Source organism: Eriocheir sinensis, unplaced genomic scaffold (assembly GCF_024679095.1).
Source record: "Eriocheir sinensis breed Jianghai 21 unplaced genomic scaffold, ASM2467909v1 Scaffold23, whole genome shotgun sequence".
NCBI classification, from domain to species: Eukaryota; Metazoa; Arthropoda; class Malacostraca; order Decapoda; family Varunidae; genus Eriocheir; species Eriocheir sinensis.
The window spans coordinates 1,102,046-1,126,637 of record NW_026111532.1 but is presented as its reverse complement, the minus strand read 5'-3'; the positions used below and the strand labels follow the sequence as shown (position 1 = coordinate 1,126,637).

Here is a 24,592-nt window from a genome sequence, read left to right as displayed (position 1 = left end):
TTTACAAAGCTTTCACAGCCACTGAGGTTTTCATGTTTTTCTTTTTCACTGAGATGAGTTTCAACGATCCTCAGGAGCTTGACGGTGGCGGTGCAGGGCGGCCCCCGACAAGGGAGGTAAGGGTGGGGGCAAACGCTATAACTGAGCGTGGCCTCGGTGTTAATCTCCGTCGCACTGAACCTTAAACCTGTGGTGGTTCGGGACTGACTAGCCCGGGACGCAGGGACAGTGTGACATCCGGGTTACGCCAGTTTACCTTCCTCAGGTTTCCTCTCTTCTACCCATTAATCGACCAAACCGGAAGGTTACAAAAGCTACTGATATTGTTAGCCAAATCTCTGACATCATCGGGTGTGCTATGGCTTGTGCGTGTGTGTGTGTGTGTGTGTGTGTGTGTGTGTGTGTGTGTGTGTGTGTGTGTGTGTGTGTGTGTGTGTGTGTGTGTGTGTAGTGGGGGGGGGTTTCCATCCAGACGGGAGTTACGATTATTTCTCGCTCCTTCCCCCTCCTTCCTTTTCCTCAGCCTCCTTCTTCTCTTCTTTCAAACAGCCCTTTGTCACTGTATTTTTTACAACAAAGGAGACGGCTCAAGGGCAACTTTCTTCTTGAAGGAGGTCTAGTCATTGGCAGAAGGAAATACAGACGAAGTAAGGCTGTTCCAGAGTTTACCAGTGTAAGGGATGAAAGAGTGAAGATGTTGGTTAACTCTTGCATAAGGGGTTTGGAAAGTATAGGGATGAGCTAGAGTAGAAAGTCGAGTGCAGCGGGGCCGCGGGAGGGTGGGGTGGCATGCAGTTAGCAAGTTCAAAAGAGCAGTCAGCATGAAAATATTGATAGAAGATAGAGAGGCAACATGGCGGCGAAATTGAAGAAGTAGAAGACTGTCAGTATGAGAAGAGGAGTTGATGAGACGAAGAGCCTTTGACTCTACTTTGCCCAAGAGAGCTGTGTGATGCATACTCCATACAAAGGCGGACAAGGCCCCTGTATATGGGCAGCATCTGTGCGCAGGGAGAAAACTGGCGGAGACGATACAGATCGCCCAACTTCGAGGAAGCTGATTTAGTGAAAGAGGAGATATGGAGTTTCCAGTTGAGATTTTGAGTTAAGGATAGACCGAAGATGTTTAGTGCAAGAGAAGGTGACAGTTGAGCATTGTCGAAGAACAGGGGATGGGTGTTGGGAAGATTGTGTCGAGTGGATAGGTGAAAAAATAGAGTTTTGGAGGCGTTAAAGGACACCAGATTCTTCTTGCCCAAATCGGAAATAATAGTAAGGTCTGAGGGTAAGCGTTCTACAGCCTCTAGCCTGGAATCGTCTAGTTCCTGTTCAGTTGACTTCTATCAAAAGAAGTTGAGTAATGCAGAGTCGAGTCACCGGCGTAAGAATAGACTGGAAAGTTCATTTAGGAAAGAAGATCATTAATGAACAGCAGCAAGAGAGTGGGAGATAGAACAGAGCCCTGAGGAACACCACTGTTGATGGGTTTATAGATGTATAGATGTTTAACTATTTTTCGCCCTTCTCTTCCTTTTGCACAGTATATTTTCACCCCTCCTTCCCTTTACCTTTTTCTCTTCTACCCTCAGCAGAATTGCCACCTCCACACCCACATACAGAGAGACGTCACGCTGAGGTCAGCGGGGAGGATTTAATGCGTCTACGTGAGTCTCCGGCTGCGGCTCCGTCAGCTGTCTCATTGCAGGTGCTTGATTCCTTCGGCCTGTGCGGAGCGAGGTGATTCTGATGGTCAGACTACAAGGTCACCGTGCCCTTCCATGCCACCCAAACACGCTCCCCTCTTCTGTTTTGTCCCTTGTCACTCCCCGTCTGTGTCCTTCTCTCTTCGCCGCTAACCTTGTCCTGTTCTTAATTTTCAATCCTCGTACGTGTCCTTCCCTCCCTTTGTTCCTCTTTGTTTGTATTCCTTTCTTCCTTTGTCACTTTCTGCATAACTGTATAACTATTTCTCACCCTTTCTCTGTTCCTTCTGCTTAGTATTTCTTCACCCTCCCATCCCTTCGCCCTTCGCTCTCCTCTCAGTCAATCTTCTGTATGTCTCCCTCTCTGTACATCTCCTTACTTCACTCGCTCCTTCAATCCTCATTTTGCTCCTTCTATTTTTTCAGCCCGTTTGTCTCTCCCTGCCTGCGTCCCTCCTTCCTTCTGTCTCTCTCTTCTTGTGATCTTGACTTGCTCCATTCTTTCGCCCCTTTTCTCCCAGCATCCCTCCTTCCCTTCTTCGGGATGACGTGCTACAGGTGGTGCTATAGTAATGACAATGCACTTCCCATGGTCATCACAGCAGCCACAACATACCACATTACACTACATCACACTACTCAACGCATCTGACCATAAACAACATACTCCCATACCGATTATTTTTCTACTACTACTACTACTACTACTACTACTAGTCTACTACTACTACTACTAGTCTACTACTACTAATACTACTACTACTACTACTACTACTACTACTACTACTACTACTACTACTACTACTACTACTGGAGTTTCGTCTGCTAAAACCACCACTACCACCACCACCACGACCACCACCATCACACCTTTTTTGATTATAGAAACAAAACCTGACTTGAACACGATTACGAAGAAGCTCCTCTACCGCGATGAAGGAGTGGAGACAAACTAAACGAACGGAGACAAGGCAAACCCCGAACGCAGATATCAATAAGAAAATGAAAATAAAGCAGAGAAAGCTTGAGACAACTGGACACTTCCTCTGAAAACGAAAATAAACCAATATAAAATGAATATACACATAACAGTTTTTCTCTCTCTACATATGCAAAAAAGAAAGACTAAGATGTAGACACTGGTAAATTCTGGCTCATGTTTGCGTCAGATTCCGTATGAGAGCTCCGGCAGACGGGTAGTGTGCACGATCGGTTCCTGTAGTGCTGCCTGGTTGAAAGTGCTGGGGATGGGGAAAAGGGGGAAGGAGGGGAAGGGGGGAAAGATCGATAAAGTGGAGATATTTGGGAGGTGGGTAATAACCATGAAAACAGGTACAGGTGATTCTCGGAAAGGTGTGGGAAATGAGGGAAACGAAAGGGGGATTTCCACGGAGGAGGAAGGAAGGGAGGGAGTGACGAGAGGAGGGGAAGGGGGGATTCTGGTTACAAGGGAGAGGACGAAAGGGCAAATGAGAGGTGATGTGAGGACAAAGCGAGGGAGGATGACACGAGGAGAGGGATGAAGGGAGGAAGGAAGGAGAGGGAGATATGCAGAGGTGAAAGGAAAGGGACATACAGAGAGTGACAAAAGGAGGAGGATACCAAGAGGAGGGAAGAAAAAGTCAAGAGAGGGATAAAGAAAGGAAGAGAGGGATGAAGTGGCAGGGGAGGCAGAGACGAGGAAAGGGAGGAGTGGGAAAAGGTGGGAAAAGAGGAAGAATGGGGGTGGTCTGTGTGTGTGTGTGTGTGTGTGTGTGTGTGTGTGTGTGTGTGTGTGTGTGTGTGTGTGTGTGTGCAAAAGTACTGTGCGGTGCGTCGCCGGCCTTGGCAGTCTGTCGCGATAAGATAACGGGGCTTTATAAAGGCTGGCGGTGGGAGTGGCCGGGTCAAAGCTTCGCCTCCTCCACCATGTCGCTGCTCCGGTCACTCCTGTCCCTGGTGGTCTGCGCCGCGCCTCTCTGGGCGGCGGATTGGCCGTGCCCGGAAGACGGTGATATTTATCCCTGCATATGCACCGTTTCCGCAAGTTTTGAAATAACCATGGACTGCTCCAACGTCGAGAACAGTACAAGGCTGACATAAATATTCCAGACGCCGTTCGCCTTCAATGACTTTCAGCGACTCATCATCGATCCCTTAACCCCTGTCAGTACCCTGTACGATCTGCCTGCTGGAGTGTTCGGTCCAGTGAGCTTCAAGGAAATTGACATCACCAACACGTTGATCCACACAGTGGACGAAGAGGCGCTCGTCAACTCCCACAACACGCTGTTGCATCTTAACTTGGCAAGAAACCGGATCAGTTGGTTCCCCTTCGAGACGCTGGAACTGTACTTGCAACTGCAAGAGCTCGACTTGTCGTTCAACCAGTTTGCGGGAGTCACGCCGGACTTCGTGATGAAAGCTCTCATCTCCCTGGACTTATCCGGCAACACGGGCATCACTCTCACCGAGACGGTCTTCGAAGGCTCTAACAAGCTGCAGGTGCTGCGCCTCAACAACATGGCTCTGGGCGACACGACGCCTCCCAACGTGTTCTACAAGCTCAGTAACCTGAGGACGCTGTACCTGCAGAACAACGGCATCCCGGGGACCCTCATCGAGGACTTCATCAGCACGCTGTCTCAGCCGCTCACCGCCGTGTACTTAGACGGGAACTCCCTCTCCCAGATCCACCCGCTTTCCGTAACGGGTGAGTGTGGCGCCAGGCCGTGCACCTCTCGGCTGTGCCGGGCCATGACCTCGACAGGCAGCTGCTGTGCAGGGTCACGGGTCACTGAAGGAAGACGTTTCCCCCTAACCAATTCTGACACAATGGTCCGGACTAAGGTCATGTAGTGTTTCTTAACTCTCTTTTTCCCTCCCTCTCTACTGGCAACATCTCAGCCCATCCTCCAGCACAGTCTAGGTCCCTTACATCCCCCTTTTTGCAGGACTGAGCGACAACGGTATCATCTCCTTCACCAACAACCAGATCCAGCAGTTGACGCAGGAGAATTGGGAAGGACTCGTGTCTCGGCTCACCCGTTACGACGCCATCGACATGAGACGTGAGTTGTTGAAATATTATTATCATTATTATTATAATTTTTATTGTTGTTATTATTATTATTATTATTATTATTATTATTATTATTATTATTATTATTATTATCATCAATATTATTATTTATCTTTATTTTTATTTTTATTATCATCATCATCATCATCATCATCAGTAGTAGTAGTAGTAGTAGTGGTAGTGGTAGTAGTAGTCGTAGTAGAGTCTTCTTCTTCCTCTTCTTAATTGTATTCTTTGTATAATCATTGTCAGTAGCAGCAGCAGCAGCTGTAGCGGTATAAAGTAGCTGTACTGTTGCATCACGCAGTGGAGCAGTACAGCAGCGAAGGAGGTGGCCGGCAAGGTTGAAACAAGTGTCCTTTTCCTCCCGCAGACAACCCGCTGGTGTGTGGCTGTGACGTGTATTGGCTGCTTCTAGACTCGTCAGCCATGAGGGTCTTCAACAGTCTGACCACGTGTAACGGGGGGAACCTGATGACGGACCTTCCCAAGCCGTGGTTCGACGACCACTGCACTACCCTGTAGTTTCTAATACATTTAAACGTGTCCGTGAAGTATTTCCTTGTCCTCTTTCATTCTCTTTGGCTTTGATCTTCAGGAGTTTCCGTAATATATATTGTTCAAATAAAGCTGTGTGAGGGATTACTGTTCCTGCTGAGGTGCCCACACACTCCTCGGCAAAAGTTTCCGTCTGTGGCCATCGAAAACCATCCATCGTTCCTTAGCCTGCGTGGGTATAAGCGTTCACTCCACCAGTCACAGCAATAGGGGCTGCTTTTACCCTTTCAAGCACAACCTAGTACCTCTCAGATCTTGCCTGTCCCATACTGATTATTTTTCTACTATTACTACTACTACTACTACTACTACTGGAGTTTCGTCTGCTAAAACCACCACTACCACCACCACCACGACCACCACCATCACACCTTTTTTGATTAAAGAAACAAAACCTGACTTGAACACGATTACGAAAAAGCTCCTCTGCCACGATGGAATGAAGACAAACTAAACGAACGGAGACAAGGCAAACCCCGAACGCAGATATCAATAAAAAAATGAAAATAAAACAGAGAAAGCTTGAGACAACTGGACACTTCCTCTGAAAACGAAAATAAACCAACATGAAATGAATATACACATAACAGTTTTTCTCTCTCTACATATGCAAAAAAGAAAGACTAAGATGTAGACACTGGTAAATTCTGCCTCATGTTTGCGTCAGATTCCGTATGAGAGCTCCGGCAGACGGGAAGTGTGCACGATCGGTTCCTGTAGTGCTGCCTGGTTGAAAGTGCTGGGGATGGGGAAAAGGGGGAAGGAGGGGAAGGGGGGAAAGATTGATAAAGTGAAGATATTTGGGAGGTGGGTAATAACCATGAAAACAGGTACAGGTGATTCTCGGAAAGGGGTGGGAAATGAGGGAAACGAAAGGGGGATTTCCACGGAGGAGGAAGGAAGGGAGGGAGTGACGAGAGGAGGGGAAGGGCAACGAAGGGGGGATTCTGGTTACAAGGGAGAGGACGAAAGGGCAAATGAGAGGTGATGTGAGGACAAAGCGAGGGAGGCAGAGACGAGGAGAGGGATGAAGGGAGGAAGGATGGGGAGGGAAATATGCAGAGGTGAAAGGAAAGGGACATACAGAGAGTGACAAAAGGAGGAGGAGGATACCAAGAGGAGGGAAGAAAAAGCCAAGAGAGGGATACAGAAAGGAAGAGAGGGATGAAGGGGGAGGGGAGGTAGAGACGAGGAAAAGGAGGAGTGGGAAAAGGTGGGAAAAGAGGAAGAATGGGGGTGGTCTGTGTGTGTGTGTGTGTGTGTGTGTGTGTGTGTGTGTGTGTGTGTGTGTGTGTGTGTGTGTGTGTGTGTGTGTGTGTGTGTGTGTGTGTGTGTGTGTGTGTGTGCAAAAGTCTTGTGCGGTGCGTTGCCGGCCTTGGCAGTCTGTCGCGATAAGATAACGGGGCTTTATAAAGGCTGGCGGTGGGAGTGGCCGGATCAAAGCTTCGCCTCCTCCACCATGTCGCTGCTCAGGTCACTCCTGTCCCTGGTGGTCTGCGCCGCGCCTCTCTGGGCGGCGGAGTGGCCCTGCCCGGACGACGGTGCTATTTACCCCTGCATATGCACCGCTTCCGCAAGTTATGAAATAACCATGGACTGCTCCAACGTCGACAGCAGTGAAAGTCTGAGAAAAATATTCGAGACGCCGTTCGCCTTCAATGACTTTAAGCGACTCATCATCGATCCCTTAAGCCCTGTCAGTACCCTGTACGATCTGCCTGCTGGAGTGTTCGGTCCAGTGAGCTTCGAGGAGATTGACGTTACCAACACGTTGATCGAGACGGTGGACGAAGAGGCGATCGTCAACTCCCACAACACGCTGGTGCGCCTTAACATGAGAGGAAACAAGATCAACAAGTTCCCCTTCGAGACGCTGGACCTGTACGTGGAGCTGATAGAGCTCGACTTGGCGAACAACCAAATTTCGGGGGTCATGCCGGACATAGTGACGGAAGCTCTCACCACCCTGGACTTATCCGGCAACACGGGCATCACTCTCACCGAGACGGTCTTCATAGGCTCTCTCAAGCTGCAGGTGCTTCGCCTCAACAACATGGCTCTGGGCGACACGACGCCTCCCAACGTGTTCTTCACTCTCAATAACCTGAGGACGCTGTACCTGCAGAACAACGGCATCCCGGGAACCCTCATCGAGGACTTCATCAACACGCAGCTTCAGCCGCTCACCGCCGTGTACTTGGACGGAAACTCCCTCTCCCAGATCCACCCGCTTTCCGTAACGGGTGAGTGTGGCGCCAGGCCGTGCACCTCTCGGCTGTGCCGGGCCATGACCTCGACAGGCAGTTGCTGGGCAGGGTCACGAGTCACTGAAGGAAGACGTTTCCCCCTAACTAATTCTGACACAATGGTCCGGACTAAGGTCATGTAATGTTTCTTAACTCTCTTTTTCCCTCCCTCTCTACTGGCAACATATCATCCCTTCCTCCAGCACAGTTTAGGTCCCTTACATCCCCCTTTTTGCAGGACTGAGCGACAACGGGATCATCTCCTTCACCAACAACCAGATCCAGCAGTTGACGCAGGAGAATTGGGAAGGACTCGTGTCTCGGCTCACCCTTTACGACGCCATCGACATGAGACGTGAGTTGTTGAAATATTATTATCATTATCATTATAATTTTTATTGTTATTACTATTATTATTATTATTATTATTATTATTATTATTATTATTATTATTATTTATCTTTATTTTTTATTTTTATTATCAGCAGCAGCAGTAGTAGTAGTAGTAGTAGTAGTATTAGTAGTAGTAGTAGTAGTAGTAGTCTTCTTCTTCCTCTTCTTAATTGTATACCTTGTATAATCATTGTCAGTAGCAGCAGCAGCAGCTGTAGCGGTATAAAGTAGCTGTACTGTTGCATCACGCAGTGGAGCAGTACAGCAGCGAAGGAGGTGGCCGGTAAGGTTGAAACAAGTGTCCTTTCCCTCCCGCAGACAACCCGCTGGTGTGTGGCTGTGACGTGTATTGGCTGCTTCTAGACTCGTCAGCCATGAGGGTCTTCAACAGTCTGACCACGTGTAGCGGGGGGAGCTTGATGTCGGACATTCCCGTTACGTGGTTCCAACATCACTGCCCTGTCCCATAGTTTCTAATACATCTAAACGTGTCCGTGAAGTGTTTCCTTGTCCTCTTTCATTCTCTTTGGCTTTGATCTTCAGGAGTTTCCGTAATATATATTGTTCAAATAAAGCTGTGTGAGGGATTACTGTTCCTGCTGAGGTGCCCACACACTCCTCGGCAAAAGTTTCCGTCTGTGGCCATCGAAAACCATCCATCGTTCCTTAGCCTGCGTGGGTATAAGCGTTCACTCCACCAGTCACAGCAATAGGGGCTGCTCTTACCCTTTCAAGCACAACCTAGTACCTCTCAGATCTTGCCTGTCTCTCTGATCTTTTCATATGAACTCTTTCAACCTTTCTCTTCTCAATGTTAGGATTGTCCTTACAAATAGGGATATCAACTAGTGAAAGGTCATGAGTAACCTAACCGTCGTATATACACACGGGTCATGCAGATAAGGGTCGTGTAAGCCATACGTCGAGTCATTCAAGTCACTGAACCAATAAGGAGCGGTTGCAGGTAAGGGTAGCGCACATCCAAAGGAGGTTAGCACTAAAGTCACACAGTCAAGCCAACAAGCAAAGGATCATTACATGCCTAAGGGTCGTAGATATACAGGTCGTATATCCGGGGGTCGTACAGCCATGGGTCAGCGAACACAACGCAGGCACGTTAGTGTCCCGCTGCGGCCCCGTCAGCTATCTCGTCGCAGGTGCCTGGTTCCCTTCGGCTTGTGCCAGGCGGTGACGCTCACGGCCACACAAGGCTGCCGCGTCCCTTTATGCCCCGTCCATGGCCCCTTTCATGCAACCGTCCACTCCACCTTCTCGGCCACTTCCACGCCCCTCTGTTACTACGTGCCCTCCTCGAGTCCACCGTGCCCCTTTCTTGCCCCTTATCCACTCCCCTTTTAGCATGTGTCCTCTCCTCTTTGTGTCCTTCCCTCCCTGTACGTCTCTTTTCGTCCCTGCACGAGCCCTTACCACCCCGTATTTGTCCCTCCTTGAATGCTTTCCTCAACGATTGTGTTAGGCCCTGCATGTGTCCCTCCCACTATGTGTTACTCCTAGTGTGTGTGTGTGTGTGTGTGTGTGTGTGTGTGTGTGTGTGTGTGTGTGTGTGTGTGTGTGTGTGTGTGTGTGTGTCCATCCCTGTATGTATCTTTCCTAGTCGGTGCGTGTTCTCATTTCCCTGTAGTTATTGTTGTTGTTGTTGTGACAAAACACACCTTCCGGATCGCGCCCCAGCTACGGGTCACGGTCGAGTACTTCCTGTGTTGCTGCTTCTCCACAAACAGACAATAAACTCCGCGATGGCGGGAGGCACGTAGCTCTTAGAAGCCAAAGGTCTAAGATTCATGAAAGGGCCGCGAGGGGTGACCTACCATGACACCGAGCAGTTGTAATAAGAATTTAAAGAAACTAAGTATAATGGACATCAACAACAACAACAAAAGATTTACAAAGCTTTCACAGCCACTGAGGTTTTCATGTTTTTCTTTTTCACTGAGATGATTTTCAACGATCCTCAAGAGCTTGACGGTGGCGGTGCAGGGCGGCCCCGAAAGGGAGGTAAGGTGGGGTACACGCTATAACTGAGCGTGGCCTCGGTGTTAATCTCCGTCGCACTGAACCTTAAACCTGTGGTGGTTCGGGACTGACTAGCCCGGGACGCAGGGACAGTGTGACATCCGGGTTACGCCAGTTTACCTTCCTCAGGTTTCCTCTCTTCTACCCATTAATCGATCAAACCGGAAGATTGCAAAAGCTACTGATATTGTTAGCCAAATCTCTGACATCACCGGGTGTGCTATGGCTTGTGCGTGTGTGTGTGTGTGTGTGTGTGTGTGTGTGTGTGTGTGTGTGTGTGTGTGTGTGTGTGTGTGTGTGTGTGTGTGTGTGTGTGTGTAGGGGGGGGTGTCCTCCATCCAGACGGGAGTTACGATTATTTCTCGCTCCTTCCCCCTCCTTCCTTTTCCTCAGCCTCCTTCTTCTCTTCTTTCAAACAGCCCTTTGTCACTGTATTTTTTACAACAAAGGAGACGGCTCAAGGGCAACTTTCTTCCTGAAGGAGGTCTAGTCATTGGCAGAAGGATATACAGACGAAGGAAGGCTGTTCCAGAGTTTACCAGTGTAAGGGATGAAAGAGTGAAGATGTTGGTTAACTCTTGCATAAGGGGTTTGGAAAGTATAGGGATGAGCTAGAGTAGAAAGTCGAGTGCAGCGGGGCCGCGGGAGGGTGGGGAGGCATGCAGTTAGCAAGTTCAAAAGAGCAGTCAGCATGAAAATATTGATAGAAGATAGAGAGGCAACATGGCGGCGAAATTGAAGAAGTAGAAGACTGTCAGTATGAGAAGAGGAGTTGATGAGACGAAGAGCCTTTGACTCTACTTTGCCCAAGAGAGCTGTGTGAGTGGAGCCCCCCCACACATGTGATGCATACTCCATACGAAGGCGGACAGGACCCCTGTATATGGACAGCATCTGTGCGGGGGAGAAAACTGGCGGAGACGATACAGAACGCCCAACTTCGAGGAAGCTGATTTAGTGAAAGAGGAGATATGGAGTTTCCAGTTGAGATTTTGAGTTAAGGATAGACCGAAGATGTTTAGTGCAGAAGAAGGTGACAGTTGAGTATTGTCGAAGAACAGGGGATGGGTGTTGGGTAGATTGTGTCGAGTGGATAGGTGAAGAAATAGAGTTTTGGAGGCGTTAAAGGAAACCAGATTCTTCTTGCCCAAATCGGAAATGATAGTAAGGTCTGAGGGTAAGCGTTCTACAGCCTCCAGCCTGGAATCGTCTAGTTCCTGTTCAGTTGACTTCTATCAAAAGAAGTTGAGTAATGCAGAGTCGAGTCACCGGCGTAAGAATGGACTGGAAAGTTCATTTAGGAAAGAAGATCATTAATGAACAGCAGAAAGAGAGTGGGAGATAGAACAGAGCCCTGAGGAACACCACTGTTGATAGGTTTATAGATGTATAGATGTATAGCTATTTCTCGCCCCTTCTCTCTTCCTTTTGGACAGTATTTTTCACAACTCCTTCCCTTTACCTTTTTTCTCTTCTACCCTCAGCGGAATTGCCACCTCCGCACACCCACATACAGAGAGACGTCACGCTGCTACAGTCAGGAAGAAGGTTCACACTCTGTATCATAGGATTCAAGAGGCTTTATGCAGTTACATGTTTTATCATAGTATGAAGCTGGATGATTTGAGTTGACGCCCCAAAACCTTGCAAGAGGCCGGCAGTTTCACATTTATTCCCTACGTAGCATTTGCCATTCTTGCATTGTTTACTTCCATTGGCTGAGTCAGAGACGGAACGGTTATATTAGATCTATAATTCTTGAGGACGAATGTCACGGAAATGAACACAGAGACCACGCGCAGCTTTAGCGTATGTCCTTAACTTCTCCTTTAATATTCTACAGGAGTCATAAAGCCAATTAGCCAAAGGGCATATAAAGCAAGGTCGTTCAATCAAGAGTCGTACGCCTTTACGCAAATTTAAGTTCATCCTACGTTTGAGGGTCGTTTAAGGGTCATTTAATCAAGAGTCATACAGATGAACCCTTACACAAATCAAAGGTCATCAAACGTCTAAGGGTAGCGTTTAAGGGTCGTTTCATCAAGAGTCATGCAGTCGAGCCATTAAGCAAATCTAAGTTCATCAAAGGTTTAAGGGTCAGGGGTCAGCGAGGGGTGAGGTCAGCGGGGGAGGATTTAATGCATCTACGTGAGTTTCCCGCTGCGGCTCCGTCAGCTATCTCATCGCAGGTGCTTGATTCCCTTCGGCCTGTGCGCAGCGAGGTGACTCTCATGGCCAGACTACAAGGTCACCGTGCCCTTCCATGCCACCCAAGCACGCTCCCCCTCTTCTGTTTTGTCCCTTGTCACTCCCTGTCTGTGTCCTCTCTTCGCCGCTAACCTTGTCCTGTTCTCAATTTTCAATCCTTGTACGTGTCCTTCCCTCCCTTTGTTCCTCTTTGCTTGTATTGCTTTCTTCCTTTGTTACTTTCTGCATAACTGTATAACTATTTCTCACCCTTTCTCTGTTCCTTCTGCTTAGTATTTCTTCACCCTCCCATCCCTTCGCCCTTCGCTCTCCTCTCAGTCAATTTTCTGTATGTCTCCCTCTCTGTACATCTCCTTACTTCACTCGCTCCTTCAATTCTCCTTTTGCTCCTTTTATTTTTTCAGCCCGTTTGTCTCTCCCTGCCTGCGTCCCTCCTTCCTTCCTTCTCTCTCTCTTCTTGTGATCTTGACTTGCTCCATTCTTTCGCCCCTTTTCTCCCAGCATCCCTCCTTCCCTTCTTCAGGCTGACGTGCTACAGGTGGTGCTATAGTAATGACAATGCACTTCCCATCGTCATCACAACAGCCACAACATAGCACATTACACTACATCACACTACTCAACGCATATGACCATAAACAACATACTCCCATACTGATTATTTTTCTACTATTACTACTACTACTATTACTACTACTACTACTACTACTACTACTACTACTACTACTACTACTACTGGAGTTTCGTCTGCTAAAACCACCACTACCACCACCACCACGACCACCACCATCACACCTTTTTTGATTATAGAAACAAAACCTGACTTGAACACGATTACGAAGAAGCTCCTCTACCGCGATGAAGGAGAGGAGACAAACTAAACGAACGGAGACAAGGCAAACCCCGAACGCAGATATCAATGAAAAAATGAAAATAAAACAGAGAAAGCTTGAGACAACTAGACACTTCCTCTGAAAACGAAAATAAACCAACATAAAATGAATATACACATAACAGTTTTTCTCTCTCTACATATGCAAAAAAGAAAGACTAAGATGTAGACACTGGTAAATTCTGGCTCATGTTTGCGTCAGATTCCGTATGAGAGCTCCGGCAGACGGGAAGTGTGCACGATCGGTTCCTGTAGTGCTGCCTGGTTGAAAGTGCTGGGGATGGGGAAAAGGGGGAAGGAGGGGAAGGGGGGAAAGATCGATAAAGTGGAGATATTTGGGAGGTGGGTAATAACCATGAAAACAGGTACAGGTGATTCTCGGAAAGGTGTGGGAAATGAGGGAAACGAAAGGGGGATTTCCACGGAGGAGGAAGGAAGGGAGGGAGTGACGAGAGGAGGGGAAGGGCAGCGAAGGGGGGATTCTGGTTACAAGGGAGAGGACGAAAGGGCAAATGAGAGGTGATGTGAGGACAAAGCGAGGGAGGAAGAGACGAGGAGAGGGATGAAGGGAGGAAGGATGGGGAGGGAAATATGCAGAGGTGAAAGGAAAGGGACATACAGAGAATGACAAAAGGAGGAGGAGGATACCAAGAGGAGGGAAGAAAAAGCCAAGAGAGGGATAAAGAAAGGAAGAGAGGGATGAAGGGGGAGGGGAGGCAGAGACGAGGAAAGGGAGGAGTGGGAAAAGGTGGGAAAAGAGGAAGAATGGGGGTGGTTTGTGCGTGTGTGTGTGTGTGTGTGTGTGTGTGTGTGTGTGTGTGTGTGTGTGTGTGTGTGTGTGTGTGTGTGTGTGTGTGTGTGTGTGTGCAAAAGTCCTGTGCGGTGCGTCGCCGGCCTTGGCAGTCTGTTGCTATAAGATAACGGGGCTTTATAAATGCTGGCGGTGGGAGTGGCCGGGTCAAAGCTTCGCCTCCTCCACCATGTCGCTGCTCCGGTCACTCCTGTCCCTGGTGGTCTGCGCCGCTCCTCTCTGGGCGGCGGAGTGGCCCTGCCCGGACGACGTTGCTATTTACCCCTGCACATGCACCGCTTCCACAACTTATGAAATAACCATGGACTGCTCCGACGTCCAAAGGAGTCAAGATCTGGCAGATATATTCCAGACGCCGTTCGCCTTCAATGACTTTAAGCGACTCATCATCGATCCCTTCAGCCCTGCCAGTGGATTGGACGCTCTGCCTGCTGGAGTGTTTGGTCCAGTGAGCTTCGAAGAGATTGACATCACCAACACGTTGATCCACACAGTGGACGAAGAGGCGCTCGTCAACTCCCACAACACGCTGTTGCATCTTAACTTGGCAAGAAACCGGATCAGTTGGTTCCCCTTCGAGACGCTGGAACTGTACTTGCAACTGCAAGTGCTCGACTTGTCGTTCAACAAGTTTTCGGGGGTCATGCCGGACTTCGTGACGAAAGCTCTCATCTCCCTGGACTTATCCGGCAACACGGGCATCACTCTCACCGAGACGGTCTTCGAAGGCTCTAACAAGCTGCAGGTGCTGCGCCTCAACAACATGGCTCTGGGCGACACGACGCCTCCCAACGTGTTCTACACGCTCAGTAACCTGAGGACGCTGTACCTGCAGAACAACGGCATCCCGGGGACCCTCATCGAGGACTTCATCAGCACGCTGTCTCAGCCGCTCACCGCCGTGTACTTAGACGGGAACTCCCTCTCCCAGATCCACCCGCTTTCCGTAACGGGTGAGTGTGGCGCCAGGCCCTGCACCTCTCGGCTGTGCCGGGCCATGACCTCGACAGGCAGCTGCTGTGCAGGGCCACGGGTCGCTGAAGGAAGACGTTTCCCCCTAACCAATTCTGACACAATGGTCCGGACTAAGGTCATGTAGTGTTACTTAATTCTCCTTTTCCCTCCCTCTCTACTGGCAACATCTCAGCCCTTCCTCCAGCACAGTCAAGGTCCCTTACATCCCCCTTCTTGCAGGATTGAGCGACAACGGGATCATCTCCTTCACCAACAACCAGATCCAGCAGTTGACGCAGGAGAATTGGGAAGGACTCGTGTCTCGGCTCACCCGTTACGACGCCATCGACATGAGACGTGAGTTGTTGAAATATTATTATCATTATTATTATAATTTTTATTGTTATTATTATTATTATTATTATTATTATTATTATTATTATTATTATTATTATTATTATTATTATTTATCTTTATTTTTATTTTTATTATCATCATCATCATCAGTAGTAGTAGTAGTAGTAGTCTTCTTCTTCCTCTTCTTAATTGTATACCTTGTATAATCATTGTCAGTAGCAGCAGCAGCAGCTGTAGCGGTATAAAGTAGCTGTACTGTTGCATCACGCAGTGGAGCAGTACAGCAGCGAAGGAGGTGGCCGGCAAGGTTGAAACAAGTGTCCTTTTCCTCCCGCAGACAACCCGCTGGTGTGTGGCTGTGACGTGTATTGGCTGCTTCTAGACTCGTCAGCCATGAGGGTCTTCAACAGTCTGACCACGTGTAGCGGGGGAAACCTGATGTCGGACCTTCCCGTTACGTGGTTCCAACAGCACTGCCCTCTCCCATAGTTTCTAATACACTTAAACGTGTCCGTGAAGTATTTCCTTGTCCTCTTTCATTCTCTTTGGCTTTGATCTTCAGGAGTTTCCGTAATATATATTGTTCAAATAAAGCTGTGTGAGGGATTACTGTTCCTGCTGAGGTGCCCACACACTCCTCGGCAAAAGTTTCCGTCTGTGTCCATCGAAAACCATCCATCGTTCCTTAGCCTGCGTGGGTATAAGCGTTCACTCCACCAGTCACAGCAATAAGGGCTGCTCTTACCCTTTCAAGCACAGCCTAGTACCTCTTAGATCTTGCCTGTCTCTCTGATCTTTTTATATGTACTATTTCAACCTTTCTCTTCTCAATGTTAGGATTGTCCTTACAAAGAGGGATATCAACTAGTGAAAGGTCATGAGTAACCTAACCGTCGTATATACACACGGGTCATGCAAATAAGGGTCGTGTAAGCCATACGTCGAGTCATTCAAGTCACTGAACCAATAAGGAGCGGTTGCAGGTAAGGGTAGCGCACATCCAAAGGAGGTTAGCACTAAAGTCACACAGTCAAGCCAACAAGCAAAGGATCATTACATGCCTAAGGGTCGTAGAGATACAGGTCTTACATCCGGGGGTCGTACAGCCATGGGTCAGCGAACACAACGCAGGCACGTGAGTCTCCCGCCGCGGCGCCGTCAGCTATCTCGTCGCAGGTGCCTGGTTCCCTTCGGCTTGTGCCCGGCGGTGACGCTCACGGCCACACAGGGCTGCCGCGTCCCTTTATGCCGCGTCCATGGCCCCTTTCATACAACCGTCCACTCCCCCTCCTCGGCCACTTCCACGCCCCTCTGCTACTACGTGCCCTTCTCGGGTCCACCGTGCCCCTTTCTTGCCCCTTATCCACTCCCCTTTCTGCATGTATCCCCTCCTCTCTGTGTCCTTCCCTCCCTGTACGTCTCTTTTCGTTCCTGCACGAGCCCTTACCACCCTGTATTTGTCCCTCCTTGAATGCTTTCTTCAACGATTGTGTTAGGCCTTGCATGTGTCCCTCCCACTATGTGTTACTCCCAGTGTGTGTGTGTGTGTGTGTGTGTGTGTGTGTGTGTGTGTGTGTCCATCCCTGTATGTGTCTTTCCTAGTCGGTGCGTGTTCTCATTTCCCTGTAGTTATTGTTGTTGTTGTTGTTGTTGTTGTTGTTGTTGTTGTTGTTGTTGTGACAAAACACACCTTCCGGATTGCGCCCCAGCTACGGGTCACGGTCGAGTACTTCCTGTGTTGCTGCTTCTCCACAAACAGACAATAAATTCCGCGATGGCGGGAGCCACCACGTAGCTCTTAGAAGCCAAAGGTCTAAGATTCATGAAAGGGCCGCGAGGGGTAACCTACCATGACACCGAGCAGTTGTAAGAAGAATTTAAAGAAACTAAGTACAATGGACATCAACAGCAACAACAAAAGATTTACAAAGCTTTCACAGCCACTGAGGTTTTTATGTTTTTCTTTTTCACTGAGATGAATTTCAACGATCCTCAAGAGCTTGACGGTGGCGGTGCAGGGCGGCCCCCGACAAGGGAGGTAAGGGTGGGGGTACACGCTATAACTGAGCGTGGCCTCGGTGTTAATCTCCGTCGCACTGAACCTTAAACCTGTGGTGGTTCGGGACTGACTAGCCCGGGACGCAGGGACAGTGTGACATCCGGGTTACGCCAGTTTACCTTCCTCAGGTTTCCTCTCTTGTACCCATTAATCGACCAAACCGGAAGATAAGACGGAAAGCTGGGTGAGCTGCACTCCATCAGCCCGGCCCGGAATTTGAATCCAACCAACGAATTTGTAGACAGGCACGCTAACCATTTCAAAAGCTACTGATATTGTCAGCCAAATCTTTGACATCACCGGGTGTGCTATGGCTTGTGCGTGTGTGTGTGTGTGTGTGTGTGTGTGTGCCTCCATCCAGACGGGAGTTACGATGGGAACAATTGCTTAAATTGTTCTCATTGCAATTCATCGGCCCCTGCCGGAACGCCGGTGGCACTCAACCATATCTTATAATATATCACAGATAAATACTACAATACAATACAATTACAACACATAATATATAACATAAAATAAGCCGCGTTAGATCTTAGGTCCTATCAGATGTGGGGCGCTGATGGCACAGCGCTGCTTCGTTTCCGCGGATCACTGCGAGGCTGACCCGCTGCCGCAGCCACTCGGTTTCCCGCTTTTCCCCCGTCCTCTCTCGGATGCGCCTGCCAAGGTTCTTGATGAGGTCGCTGAAGGCGGGACCAAGGACTCCGGTCGTCTCCACCGTCGGCGGCATGAAGTCATACCGCTGGCCGAGGTCGGCGTAGCGCTTGCGTTTCCGGGACTCGGCGGAGCATGCGGCAGCACCGGCTGTGGCAGCGCAGTCGATAAGGTGGGTGCTGCTGAAGGTGTTCACGCAGGTGGCGTCCCACGCAAGCATCTTGCCCTGCCTGAAGGGGTAAATCGTGATGCCGTCGGGGCGGCGTCCATCACCGCGGTCTATGACCCGTGGCTCGAGGATGGCCGCCACACCGGCAGATGACAAAGCCCTGTATATCACATCGTTGAGGGATGCGTGGCGGGGCAGGCGACCGGGGTCTCTGTTGCAGGACTAGTTGCGGTGTCCCAGCCTGTCAGCCAAGGCTCCGCAACAACATCGGTGGGGCTGCTGTGTGGGGATGCCCAATCGCAGGGCTACTCCTGTGCGGACAGCCTCGTCGGGGAGGAGAAGCCCGAGTCTCTCGACGGGAAGGTCCGAGAGCCAGGCGCCGCTGTGAGGAGCCCGGGCAGCAAGGAGCCGCGCTCTGTCGACCTGGTTAGCGTGGGACAGCAGATCAGATAGGCGGTGTTCAGAGGCTGCCTCATTGAGGTGGCGCTGCTGAACGAAAACAAACAAACAACGGCACGGTCTGTCCAGGCCAGGCTCCTAGACAGACAGGTTTATGTATCTATTTACATATATTACATACAGGCAACCTAAGTATACATACATATATATGTAAGATTATATACTAAATTGTAACTATATACAGACCATTCCCTTTACAGTTAATTAAAAGAATCCATGAAAGCCTCAGTTATTGTTATACATAGAATTTTACAAATTTTTCTGAGCACATAAGTAAACTTTTAGCTTCTTTTAAAAAAAGAATAAGTTGGTACAAATAAAATTTTTAATGTTGTCTGGTATTGTGTTCCATATAAGGGGGCCATAATACATAATGCTGTTTTTAAAAAGTGTTGTGTTTAAGCGTGGACCAAGTAGGTTGTTGTTATTATTTCTAGTTCTACTCGAAGTGTTCATTAAGCTAAATATATCTGTGTAGTTTTTTTTTATAGTTCTAAATTCTAACAGTAATAAAAAATACTTGTGGATGGAATGGATGTTCAATAAGTTTTAAGTTGAAAATATACTGGCAGTAGTTTCGATTTTTTTAATGAAAAATATGCATTTGAAAATTTCTTTTGGGCAATTATTAAATTGTTGAGAAAAGAGGGCCAGGTGCATGCCCACAAAGATATGCAATAAATGATATGCAGGTAACTTAGACTGTAATAAATACAAAGCATGGCTTCTGTTGTGAGATCATATCTAATTCTGCATAAAATACCACAATTTCTAGAAAGCTTGACACATACGTCTTTAATATGCTGTTTCCAGTTTAGATGTTTGTCTTTATGACCACCAAGAAATTTTGTGCAAGTTACTCTCTCTATCAACTCATTTTCCAACATTAAAAGGGCTAAGCTATTATTAAGAGATCGGTTCTGAAAAAAAAAAAAAAAATGCAATTAGTCTTGGAAGCATTGAGTTTGAGTTGGTTATACTTAATCCAATTACATAAGGAAAATAATTCTGAACATAGATTTAAATACAAGGTGTGTTTGTTCTTATCTGCTTATAAAAGTGTGGTGTCATCTGCATATATTGTAAACTTGAACTTGGAGCTAGCAAAAGCTGTAATTAATGTAAATTAAGAACAAAATTGGACCCAAAACAGAACCTTGAGGAACACCCATAGAAATCAGTTAGTTGCATGAGTATTTTTTTTAATTACAGTAGACGGTTTGTATCCTGTTACTGAGGTAGCTTGTAAAGAGTTGTAGTGGTTGACCTCTAATGCCAAAATTTTGTAATTTACTAAGAAGTATTAGGTGGTTTAAAGAGACAAAAGCTTTCGACATGTCAAGAAATAGCCCAATAACATAAAACTTTTCATCAGAAACTTATTAACATTAGAGATAAACTGAAGAATTGCTGTTTCAGTAGAACGACCAGCCACAAAGCCGTGTTGACAGTTAAATAATAGTTCATGATTTTCTAAATAGTTGAATTGTTTGTAGAATAGATATAGGTCGATAATTATATAATTGTTGATATCTGCCCAGTTTCCTAATTATAGTGGGGAGTAACTTTAGCGATTTTAAGTTTTTCAGGAAAAACATATGTGTGTGTGTGTGTGTGTGTGTGTGTGTGTGTGTGTGTGTGTGTGTGTGTTTGTGAGTGTGTGTGTGTGTGTGTGTGTGTGTGTGTGTGTGTGTGTGTGTGTGTGTGTGTGTGTGTGTGTGTGTGTGTGTGTGTGTGTGTGAGTTGTGATGGGAACAATCAGTTAGATTTTCGCATTCATCGGCAATTCCCTGCCGGAACGCCGATGACTGTGGCACTCAACCATATCTTTTACTATACTACAGATAAATAATACAAAAAACTAAAGAATTATACATAAAGAATAACAAAATAAAGGACGAGTTGGGTCTTATGTGGGGCGCTGCTGGCATAGCGCTGCTGCGTTCCCGCGGATCACTGCGAGGCTGACCCGCTGCCGCAGCCACTCTGTTTCGCTTTTCCCCGTCCTCTCGGATGCGCCTGCCGAGGGTCTTGATGAGGTCGCTGAAGGCGGGACCGAGGACTCCGGTCGTCTCCACCGTCAGCGGCATGAAGTCATACCGCTGACCGAGGTCGGCGTAGCGCTGCCGTTTCCGGGCCTCGGCGGAGCGTGCGGCAGCACCTGCTGTGGTAGCGCAGTCGATGAGGTGGGTGCTGCCGAAGGTGTTCACGCAGGTGGCGTCCCACGCTAGCATCTTGCCCTGCGTGAATGGGTAAATAGGGATGCCGTCGGGACGGCGTCCATCGCCGCGGTTCAGACCCCGCGGCTCGAGGATGGCCGACACACCGGCAGATGACAATGCCCTGTACACCACATCGTTGAGGGCTGCGTGGCGGGGCAGGCGACCGGGGTCTCTCTTGCAGGACAGGTTGTGGTGTCCCAGCCTGTCCGCCATGGCTCCGCAGCGACATCTGTGGGGCTGCTGTGTTGACTCAGTCGCAGGGCTACTCCTGTCCGGACCGCCTCGTCGGGGAGGAGAAGCCGAGTCTCTCGACGGAAGGGCCGAGAGCCAGGCGCCGCTGTGAGGAGCCCGGGCAGCAAGGGAGCCGCGCTCTGTCAACCTGGTTAGCGTGGGACAGAAGATTGGATAGGCGGTGTTCGGAGGCTGCCTCGTCAAGGTGGCGCTGCTGTAAGGGCTCTTCAGGGTTGAAGGTGGGACATTGCGTAGCCGTAAAGGCGTCGATGGCGGATGCTAGGGGGGCCGGTCTGTCGCCGGTGGGGCGGCGGTTGATTGTACAGACCAGGTCTCGCGTAGCATCCACAGACGCAATGTAGGCAGGCAGCGCCACATCAGCCAACCGTCTGAGGCCCAATCCTCCAAGCCGAAGTGGGAGAGAGGCTTGGGTCCAGGCCATGTCGTCGAGGGCCACGTTGCAGCTACGTGATGTGGCATCCCATAGCTGCTGGTCTATGGCCCTAAGGTCATCCCTTGCCAGATATACCGGTGCCGCACGCATGAGGTGGGTGGCTCGCGGCACAGAAGCATACCTGGTCAGGAAGAACAAAGCCATATGGCTGCTGATAAGGCTAGTTCTATGAATGAGGGTCTCAGTCAGGCGTTTGATGTTATCCAGCGCTTCGCCAGCGGAGTCTGGGTGAATGGGGGCTCCAAGAAGAGAGAGGCGTGTGTGTGTTTGTGTATGTGGCTGTGTGTGTGTGTGTGTGTGTGTTTGTGTATGTGGCTGTGAGTGTGTGTGTGTGTGTGTGTGTGTGTGTGTGTGTGTGTGTGTGTGTGTGTGTGTGTGTGCGTGTGTGTGTGCGTGTGTGTGTTTGTGTATGTGGCTGTGTGTGTGTGTGTGTGTGTGTGCATTTACCTATTTGTATTTACCTATTTGTAGTCTACAAGGCCCGAGCTTAGCTCTAATAGTCCCGTCTCCATATCTACATTCATCCAGCCTTTCCTTCATTTGATGGACACTGCTCGTCTCCACCACTTCTTCCCGCAAGCTGTTCCATGTGTTAACACTTCTATGTGGAAAACTATACTTTTTCAAGTCACTCAAACAGGTTCTTTTATTCAGTTTCTTTCCATGTCCTCTCAGCCCCTGCGTTCTCGCAGTTGAAAAGGTATCATCTCTATCCTCCTCATCAAACTTATTTACCAACTAATACAGTGTGATCAGGTCTCCTCTCTCCCTTCTTTGTTCCAGTGCCATTAAGTCCATCTCCTTCAATCTGTCTTCATATGTCATATTCGAGTTCTGGGACCATTTTAGTTGCAATTCTCTGTATCCTTTCCAACTTTCTGATATCCTTCTTTTTGTGAGGAGACCACACAACTGCAGTGTATATGTGTGTGTGTGTGTGTGTGTGTGTGTGTGTGTGTGTGTGTGTGTGTGTGTGTGTGTGTGTGTGTGTGTGTGTGTGTGTGTGTGTGTGCGCGTGTATGTGTGTAGTGTGTGTTTGTGTGTGTGTGTGTGTGTGTGTGTGTGTGTGTGTGTGTGTGTGTGTGTGTGTGTGCAAACGTCCTGTGCGGTGCGTGGCCGGCATTGGCAGTGTGTCGCGATAAGATACCGGGGCTTTATAAAGGCTGGTGGTGGGAGTGGCCGGGTTAGTGCCTCGCCTCCTCCACCATGTCGCTGCTCCGGTCACTCCTGTCCCTGGTGGTGGTGCTCTGCGCCGCGCCTCTCTGTGCGGCGGAGTGGCCCTGTCCGCTCGACAGTGCTATCGCCCCTTGCGTATGTATTGCCGATAGTTATGATTTAATCATGGACTGCTCCGATGTCACATCCACTGACCGGCTGGAAGAAGTATTCCAGACACACTTCGCCTTCAGTGACTTCAAGCGATTCATCATCAACCCCACATTCCCCTCCAATTCCCTGGTGATCCTGACTGACGGCATATTTGGTTCAGTGAACTTCGAGGAGATTGACATCACCAACACGTTCATCCAAACGGTGGAGGAAGAGGTGCTCGTCAACTCCCATATCACGCTTTGGCGACTCAACATGGGAGGAAACGAAATCAACAGCTTCCCTTTCGAGACGCTGGACCTGTTCACGAAGCTCTTGGAATTGGACTTGTCGTACAACAAGCTGTCAGGGCCCATGAAGGACATCGAGACGGAAGGTCTCATCTCCCTCGACTTGTCCGGCAACACGGGCCTCACGCTCACCCAGACGGCCTTCACGGGCACTCCCTATCTGGAGCAGCTGCGCCTCAACAACATGGGTCTGGGCGACACGACGCCGCCCAACGTGTTCCTCCCGCTCACGTACCTCAGGACGCTGTACCTGGAGAACAACGGCATCTCGGGGACCCTCATCGAGGACTTCATCAACCCGGAGCTGAAGCCGCTCACCTCGGTGTACTTGGATGGGAACTCCTCTCCCAGATCCACCCTCTGTCCGTGACGGGTGAGTGTGGCGCCGCTGGGTACTTCGTGCAGGGTCAGGACAACACCAGGCGGCTGCAGTTCACGGAAGACCGAGATAAAGCCTCTTCTTGTTACCCTTCTTGACACACAACTCCTTACTAAGTTCATGCACTATTAATAACCCCTTTTCCTCCCTCCCTCCCTCTCTCAAGCAGTATCTGCTTTCCCTTCTCAATCTCTCCGTTTTCTTTTCCTCTTTGCATTACACTCCTTCTTGCAGGCATGGAGGCGGAGGGGACGATCTCCTTCAGGAACAACTTGATCGTTTATCTGTATCGAGAGGACTGGGAGGGACTCGTGTCTCAGCTCAGCAATGCAAATGCCATCGACTTGAGAGGTAAGTAGAGTTGGCGGCAGTAATCTTAGTAGTGGTTGTAGAAGAGGTGGCAGTAGTAATGGAATATTAACATCAGTGGTTGTGAGAGATGGTAGTATTCTATCAGTAAATGTCTAAAGTACACTCCGTCTTTCTTCTCTTCCCGCAGACAACCCGCTGGTGTGTGGGTGTGACCTGGTATGGCTGGTGCTCGATGCGGATCTTATGGCCATCTTCCACGCCGAAACCAAGTGCGACGGAGGGGCCTATATGGTGGACCTCCCCATAGACTGGTTCCACGAGCACTGCAGCTGAGCCGCCGCGCCAGCCACCCCTCGCCGCTACTGTCTTCACCCCAGCCACGCGCCCTCACGAACTTCCTCTACACGAGTCGAATACGCAGTACTTCCTCCAAGTTCTATAGTTTTAATTACTCATGAACGTGTCTGTAAATGATTTTCGCATGGTGATGTTTCATTATTTTTGTCAATATTTTCAGGAGGTTTCGTCGTATGTATTTTGTCGTTAAACAGCTGTAGTATTTTTTTCTTGTCCTCGTTGATGTGTTACTATTCTCCCCGATAAATATCCTTGCTCCTCGGAAACCACCCATTCATCCTTCTCCAGGGAATAGGTTGTACTCCTCTGGTCATTGAAAAGTGTCGGGTCTAACCCTTCCAACACCGCCCAGTATCTTCAAGTTTATACCTTCCTGACCTTTATAATTATATTATTTAATACATTGTTTTCTAAAAATCAGAATCCTTCATACATAATTTATAAAGACGTTTACCAGTGA

At 48.8% G+C, this 24,592-nt stretch overlaps 2 protein-coding genes and 1 long non-coding RNA gene across 11 annotated transcripts in view; 2 read left to right on the top strand and 1 right to left on the bottom strand.

The window, feature by feature from the left end:
* Positions 1-5,304, top strand: part of LOC126991016 (oplophorus-luciferin 2-monooxygenase non-catalytic subunit-like) — an 18,530-nt gene extending 13,226 nt beyond the window's left edge. Inside the window, exons 2-3 of the mRNA XM_050849709.1 lie at positions 4,637-4,753; positions 5,138-5,304. Coding sequence (XP_050705666.1) covers positions 4,637-4,753; positions 5,138-5,289 — 269 coding nt within the window. The 3' untranslated portion in view covers positions 5,290-5,304. The remainder of the gene's footprint in view (positions 1-4,636; positions 4,754-5,137) is intronic.
* The window catches only part of LOC126991017 (uncharacterized), a 35,028-nt gene extending 19,952 nt beyond the window's left edge, over positions 1-15,076 (bottom strand). Inside the window, exon 1 of one of the 3 annotated variants that reach the window (XR_007744978.1) lies at positions 14,885-15,076. This is a non-coding gene — a long non-coding RNA (uncharacterized LOC126991017). Of the gene's footprint in view, positions 1-4,420; positions 4,523-7,590; positions 7,606-14,884 lie in introns of those variants that run through there. The other 2 variants (XR_007744980.1, XR_007744979.1) reach the window with 2 other exon arrangements.
* LOC126991011 (oplophorus-luciferin 2-monooxygenase non-catalytic subunit-like) lies at positions 3,519-24,592 on the top strand. Of its 7 annotated transcripts, none has more exons than XM_050849700.1 (5): positions 3,519-3,625; positions 6,796-7,357; positions 14,652-14,859; positions 15,101-15,217; positions 23,963-24,592. In XM_050849700.1, the coding sequence occupies exons 1-5, from the start codon at positions 3,612-3,614 to the stop codon at positions 24,106-24,108; spliced, it is 1,047 nt and encodes a 348-aa protein (XP_050705657.1). In that variant the 5' UTR covers positions 3,519-3,611; the 3' UTR covers positions 24,109-24,592. The 7 variants fall into 7 exon arrangements, with proteins under 7 accessions (XP_050705657.1, XP_050705653.1, XP_050705655.1 ...); XM_050849696.1 differs by lacking the exon at positions 23,963-24,592 and adding an exon at positions 15,555-15,729; XM_050849698.1 differs by lacking the exon at positions 14,652-14,859 and having other exon boundaries at positions 6,796-7,565.

Coding starts and splice junctions, on each gene's coding strand:
- LOC126991011 (XM_050849696.1), top strand. Junction 7,358..14,651: donor TAGGCTCTCTCAAGCTGCAG/GTGCTTCGCCTC, acceptor AACAAGCTGCAG/GTGCTGCGCCTCAACAACAT. Junction 14,860..15,100: donor CCACCCGCTTTCCGTAACGG/GTGAGTGTGGCG, acceptor CCCTTCTTGCAG/GATTGAGCGACAACGGGATC.